General features: G+C 62.3%; 1 protein-coding gene across 1 annotated transcript in view; it reads left to right on the forward strand.

Moving 5' to 3' along the window:
• ATP8B2 (ATPase phospholipid transporting 8B2) overlaps nt 1-6,082 on the forward strand; it is an 8,116-nt gene that overhangs the window by 1,935 nt on the left and 99 nt on the right. Inside the window, exons 7-22 of the mRNA XM_026864065.1 lie at nt 1,422-1,630; nt 1,846-1,889; nt 1,965-2,130; nt 2,209-2,397; nt 2,641-2,756; nt 2,898-3,062; nt 3,142-3,253; nt 3,382-3,487; nt 3,614-3,758; nt 3,845-4,028; nt 4,172-4,395; nt 4,670-4,753; nt 4,892-5,137; nt 5,523-5,661; nt 5,765-5,895; nt 5,992-6,079. Of these exons, the coding sequence (XP_026719866.1) occupies nt 1,422-1,630; nt 1,846-1,889; nt 1,965-2,130; nt 2,209-2,397; nt 2,641-2,756; nt 2,898-3,062; nt 3,142-3,253; nt 3,382-3,487; nt 3,614-3,758; nt 3,845-4,028; nt 4,172-4,395; nt 4,670-4,753; nt 4,892-5,137; nt 5,523-5,661; nt 5,765-5,895; nt 5,992-6,079 (2,348 nt within the window). The remainder of the gene's footprint in view (nt 1-1,421; nt 1,631-1,845; nt 1,890-1,964; nt 2,131-2,208; nt 2,398-2,640; nt 2,757-2,897; nt 3,063-3,141; nt 3,254-3,381; nt 3,488-3,613; nt 3,759-3,844; nt 4,029-4,171; nt 4,396-4,669; nt 4,754-4,891; nt 5,138-5,522; nt 5,662-5,764; nt 5,896-5,991; nt 6,080-6,082) is intronic.

Genomic DNA, 6,082 nt, shown 5'->3' on the forward strand with positions numbered 1-6,082 from the left:
GGGCTCCAGCTCCACGTTTGTCACAGCCGAGCCTCCGTGTGTCTCAGTGCCTGGCGAGAGGGGACATGGAGAAGTTCGGGGTGCAAGCTGGCAGCCCTGGGGTGCAGCTACAACCCCCTCGTCCACAGCAGGAGCCAGGGAAGCGTTCCAGATCTTCCCCTCTGCCCTTCCAGCGGTGTAAGTTTGCAGTTTATAAAGAAAAAAAGTCTGTTCTTGCTCTAGGGGAGAAGGGGGCAGAAATCCTGCTCCGTTGTTGCCAAAAGAAAAAGGGTTTTCTTCCTCCGCAGTGGCTGTTTCAGACCTTCCCGCAGGGCTTTTGCATCCCGGTGCCCCCACCACGGCCCCAGAGCTGAAGAGGCAGCGTGGCACAGCCATGGGGAAGGGCGGGGGGCGCCCCCCACTGCTGCCAGCACAGGGTACCATCCACCCAGCAGCAGCTTGGGAAAACAAAAAAAAATTAAGTCAGACCAGCATCTTCAAATTAACAAACTGTAATTTTTCTCCAAAGATACATTTTCCATACACATCCATCATACACTGTAACAAAAAAAAGCAGTGTACATGAAATAAGAAAATAAATTAAATCCATAGCATAGGTAAGGAGGACGCTCTAGACTGGAGTAGAGTCGAAAGCTTCCAGCGATACAAGAGGCTCAAAAGTTTGTTTTAACAAGAATGCCTGCTAGCAAGGGTCCAGCAAGTGTTTTAGGTCGGTCCGACTGCTTAAACAGTTTTTATTTAGAGTTTTTAACAGCCATTATTGTCCGGCAACAGGCAGAGCTATTACGTCCTGGGAGAAAGCCAAGAGGCATCATTAAGATCCAAGGAGAGCATCCAGAAGATAACTGAGGTTGGTCCTGTGGCACCCACGCTAGCCGTCCTCCTTGGGCGGTGTGTACCAGCCTGAAACCAGGAGAGAGATCCGTGAGGGGCAACACGAATAAACACCAGGAAAAGCTCCCAAAGGGCCACGTCTCCCCCATTCCCAGGAGCCTTTCTCTTGGGATTCCTTCCCAACAGCACCCAGACAGCGACCCGCTGAGGGATGCTGCAGCCACGCGCTGCTGCCGTCTCACTGCAGGAGATTTTAGCACTTGGGGCAGAAAAAAACCCAACAAAACTCCTCAAGCAGCTTGTCTGGACACTCGGCCTAAGGGAGCTCAGAGTAGCAAGGGGAAACGCAGACCCTCTCCCTCAGCCCTGGCTTGGCGGTGGCTGTCAGTAGGAGCGGGTGCGGGCCAGCCCTGGGAAAGGGCGCGGGAGCTGGCAAGCAGCGTGGGGGCCCTGGGAGCCTTGGTGCCCCCCCACCAGGCGCTTGGGGGTCTGGGGTTGGGCCTGTGTGTGTGCGTGTGCCCGTCATCGCTGGCTCAGCGCAAGGTGTTTCCCTGCCCCGGTGACACCCGGCTGTCCCTTCCCTGCAGCGTGGAGGTGATCCGTCTCGGGCACAGCTACTTCATCAACTGGGACAAGAAGATGTACTGTGCCAAGCGCCGGACGCCAGCCGAGGCCCGGACCACCACCCTCAACGAGGAGCTGGGGCAGGTGGAGTACATCTTCTCCGACAAGACCGGCACCCTCACCCAGAACATCATGGTCTTCAGCAAGTGCTCCGTGAACGGGCACAGCTACGGTGAGCACAGGGTGCCCGGGGCGAGCCTGCTCCGGGGGGGTGGGTGCACCAGCTCCCTTCTTGCAGACCCTTCGGGGGGCCCTCGTGGCAGCTGGAGGGAGGAGGGGGCTCAGCCGTAGGGTTGCGGGGGGCTGCCGCTGCCCCGTGACCCTGGGTGGGGGTGTGGCTGGAGCAGCAGCGTTGGGTCCTTGTCCTGGTTAACTCCGTGCCCACAGGTGACGTGCAGGATGTGCTGGGTCACAAGGCGGAGCTGGGAGAGGTAAGGGTGCCGCGGGGCCGGGGCTGGGCTGTGCCGCGGGCTGCAGCGGGGTGACCCCGTCTCTGCCCCTGCCAGAGGCCGGAGCCCGTCGACTTTTCCTTCAACCCACTGGCGGACCCTCGGTTCCAGTTCTGGGACCCCGGCCTGCTGGAAGCCGTCAAGCTGGGAGACCCCCACGTACACGAGTTCTTCCGCCTGCTCTCGCTCTGCCACACCGTCATGTCCGAGGAGAAGAGCGAAGGTGGGTGCGGAGGGCAGGACCTGTGTCTGCGTGGCCCAGGGCACGGCGCTGGCCCTGACCCCCCCGTGCTGTCCCCAGGGGAGTTGTATTACAAAGCTCAGTCCCCGGATGAGGGAGCCCTGGTCACGGCTGCCAGAAACTTTGGTTTCGTGTTCCGGTCCCGCACGCCCAAGACTATCACGGTGCACGAGTTGGGTCGAGCCATCACCTACCAGCTGCTGGCCATCCTGGACTTCAACAACATCCGCAAGCGCATGTCTGTCATCGGTGAGGTCGTGGGGCTGGGAGGTCTGTGCTGGGGTCAGGGTGAGGTTCATGGTTGGACGAGATGATCTTCAAGGTTTTTTCCAACCGAGATGATTCTGTGGGCTGGGGCGCGGGGGCTCAGTGTTGAGGACCAGCCCCACGCTGACGTGACTTAGAGGCATCGTGGGGAGGGTGGCTGGGGGTTGGAGCGGGATTTTACTCCTGCACCCCCGAACCAGGCAGCTTGTCCCCTGCTCCCCGCAGTCCGCAGCCCCGAGGGCAAGATCCGCCTGTACTGCAAAGGTGCTGACACCATCCTGCTGGAACGCCTGCACCCTGTCAACCAGGACCTGACCAACGTCACCACCGACCACCTCAACGTGAGTGGGGCAGGGTCCTGCGGGCAGGGCTGGGAAGGGAGGAGGGGGCTGCCCAGAGCTCGTGCCCTGTCCTGGGTTGCAATCAGGGGATCTGGGGGCACCACTGGGCTCTGCCTGGCACCCAGCTCCGGCTCCTCGCAGGAATATGCTGGTGAGGGGCTGCGGACGCTGGTGTTGGCCTACAAAGACCTGGAGGAGAGCTACTACAAGGACTGGTCAGAGCGGCTGCACCGGGCCGGCAGCGCCACCGAGGCCCGTGAGGATCGTCTGGCTCGGCTCTATGACGAGGTGGAGCACGATATGATGGTAGGTGGGCTGGGGGCACTGGGTGGGAGGGGTCTGGGGAGGAACCCCTGCTGATCTCCTGCCTGTTTGGGTCCTCCAGCTGCTCGGAGCCACGGCCATCGAGGACAAACTGCAGCAGGGGGTCCCTGAAACCATCGCCATCCTGACGCTGGCCAACATCAAGATCTGGGTGCTGACGGGGGACAAACAGGGTGAGGCACTGCGAGGGTTGGGGGGGGGTCGGTCTGGGCTGGCTGGAGACGAGGCCGTTCGCGGGCAGGATCCCACCTGCCTGGGGGATGGTGGGACCTTGGCTCAGCCCCTGCTTTCCCATCCCTAGAAACGGCCGTGAACATCGGCTACTCCTGCAAGATGCTGACGGACGACATGACGGAGGTGTTTGTGGTCACCGGCCACACTGTGCTGGAGGTGCGGGAGGAGCTGAGGTGAGGGTCGGGGGGCAGGGCTGGGCGGGGGACACGCACACGGTGCTGAGATGGGGCCCGGCTGCGCCTGGGGGAGCTGGAAGTGTCCGGAATCGGGGGCCCCCTGACCCCTCTCCTTCTCCTCAGGAAAGCCCGGGAGAAGATGATGGATGCGTCGCGCTCCGTGGGCAACGGCTTCTCCTACCAGGAGAAACTCTCCTCCTCCAAGCTCACCTCCGTGCTGGAAGCCATCGCGGGTGAATACGCCCTGGTCATCAACGGACACAGCCTGGTAGGGAGCTGGGAGCGCTGGGCAGGACAGGGCACGGGGCCTGGCTGCGGGCCGGGCCCCCCACCCTCTCTCCGCTCTCCTCGCAGGCCCACGCGCTGGAGGCTGACATGGAGGTGGAGTTCCTGGAGACGGCGTGTGCCTGCAAGGCCGTCATCTGCTGCCGCGTCACGCCCTTGCAGAAAGCCCAGGTGGTGGAGCTGGTGAAGAAGTACAAGAAAGCTGTGACCTTGGCCATCGGGGACGGGGCCAACGACGTCAGCATGATCAAGAGTAAGTCCTGGGGAGCTGCAGGAGGGCCACTTGCAGGCTCTGTCCTCGCCCCTCTGTGCCTCTTGGGAACACAATCCTGCTTTGGGGGGCCACCCCTGGCCCCACTGTGCTCTCATCACTCCACGTGTCTCTTCCTTTCCCAGCTGCCCACATCGGGGTGGGCATCAGCGGGCAGGAGGGCATCCAGGCGGTGCTGGCCTCCGACTACTCCTTCTCCCAGTTCAAGTTCCTGCAGCGCCTGCTCCTGGTGCACGGGCGCTGGTCCTACCTACGCATGTGCAAGTTCCTCTGCTATTTCTTCTACAAGAACTTCGCCTTCACCATGGTCCACTTCTGGTTTGGCTTCTTCTGCGGCTTCTCGGCGCAGGTGCGTTGCTGGCTCCTCGCTTGCAGAGTTGGGGAGGGTTTTGCCTGCGGGACCCCTCTACGTGCCCAGGGCTTCCTGGGGTGGCTTCATCCTGCACCGGCGGGCACAGCCTGGGACCCTTCCGGAGCATGGCAGTGTGTGGTGGGTGCGAGGGCACCCACGGGGTGGGGGCTGGTGGTGGCTCTCCTGTCTCTGCAGCTGTGGGGACGCAGCTGCCAGCTGGGGCACGGGGCAGGCAGGTCTGGTGTCCCCCTGAGCTCTCCATTCCGTACAGACCGTGTACGACCAGTACTTCATCACGCTGTACAACATCGTCTACACGTCGCTGCCTGTGCTCGCCATGGGTGTCTTTGACCAGGTACGGTGGAGGAGGGGGGTTCCTGGGTGCTCAAGGTGCTGGCCTGGCTCCGGTTTGGGAGAAGTGGCTGCCGGGTGCCCTTGTCCCTCTGCGGGTGGTGGCGGAGGACAGAGGTGCTCAGAGTGCCCCTGTCCCCAGGACGTGCCGGAGCAGCGGAGTATGGAGTACCCCAAACTCTACGAGCCTGGGCAGCTGAACCTGCTCTTTAACAAGCGAGAGTTCTTCATCTGCATCGCCCAGGGCATCTACACCTCTGTCCTCATGTTCTTCATCCCCTACGGCGTCTTGGCTGACGCCACCCGTGACGATGGTGCCCAGCTGGCCGACTACCAGTCCTTCGCCGTCACCGTCGCCACCTCCCTCGTCATCGTGGTCAGCGTGCAGGTAGGGATGCAGCTGCTCGGCCCCTTGCCTTGTGCCAGGGCAGGGTCAGGCTGGCTCTGAGGAAGGATTTCTGTGCAGAAGGGGCTGTTGGGCATGGGAATGGGCTGCCCAGGGCAGGGGGGAGTCCCCGGGATCCCTGGGGGGGTTGAAGAGTCGGGCTGAGCCAGCGCTGAGAGATCTGGGGGAGTTGGGAAGGGTCAGGGGGAGGGTCATGGTTGGGCTGGAGGAGCTTCAGGGGCTTTTCCAACTCAGATGATTCTGGGATTCTAAACCCATCCTTTCACAAAGAGTGGGTGAAGGTTTGGGGCCCACCCTGCCCTCCGGCCATGCTCAGAGCACTGCAGCCGCCCCTGAGCTCTGCCGCCTCCTTTCCCCTCTCCTCCAGATCGGGCTGGACACGGGTTTCTGGACGGCCATCAACCACTTCTTCATCTGGGGCAGCCTGGCCGCCTACTTCGCCATCCTCTTCACCATGCACAGCGACGGCCTCTTCCAGATGTTCCCCAACCAGTTCCGCTTCGTGGGTGAGTGCCGGGGGGCCTGAGCGATGCCCCCCCTACCCCAGCAGGCTGCTGCCCTGGCCGAGCCCTGCCTGAACTCGTGTTTCCCCCCCACACCCCCCCCCAGGTAACGCTCAGAACACGCTGGCCCAGCCCACGGTCTGGCTGACCATCGCCCTCACCACTGTGGTCTGTATCGTGCCCGTCGTGGCCTTCCGCTTCCTCAAACTGGACCTGAAACCTGAACTTTCGGACACAGTGAGAGCTCAAATGACCCCCAGGGGGTTCCTGTCTCCTGCCAACGAGGCATTTCCGCGGGTTCCTGATGCTGTCCCCTTGTCCCCTCGTCCCCAGGTGCGCTACACTCAGCTGGTACGGAAGAAACAGAAAACCCAGCACCGGTGCATGCGACGCGTGGGGCGCGCGGGCTCGCGCCGCTCCGGCT

The sequence above is a fragment of the Athene cunicularia genome (genome assembly GCF_003259725.1).
Source record: "Athene cunicularia isolate RWA chromosome 25 unlocalized genomic scaffold, athCun1 chr25_part2, whole genome shotgun sequence".
In the NCBI taxonomy this organism is placed as follows: Eukaryota; Metazoa; Chordata; class Aves; order Strigiformes; family Strigidae; genus Athene; species Athene cunicularia.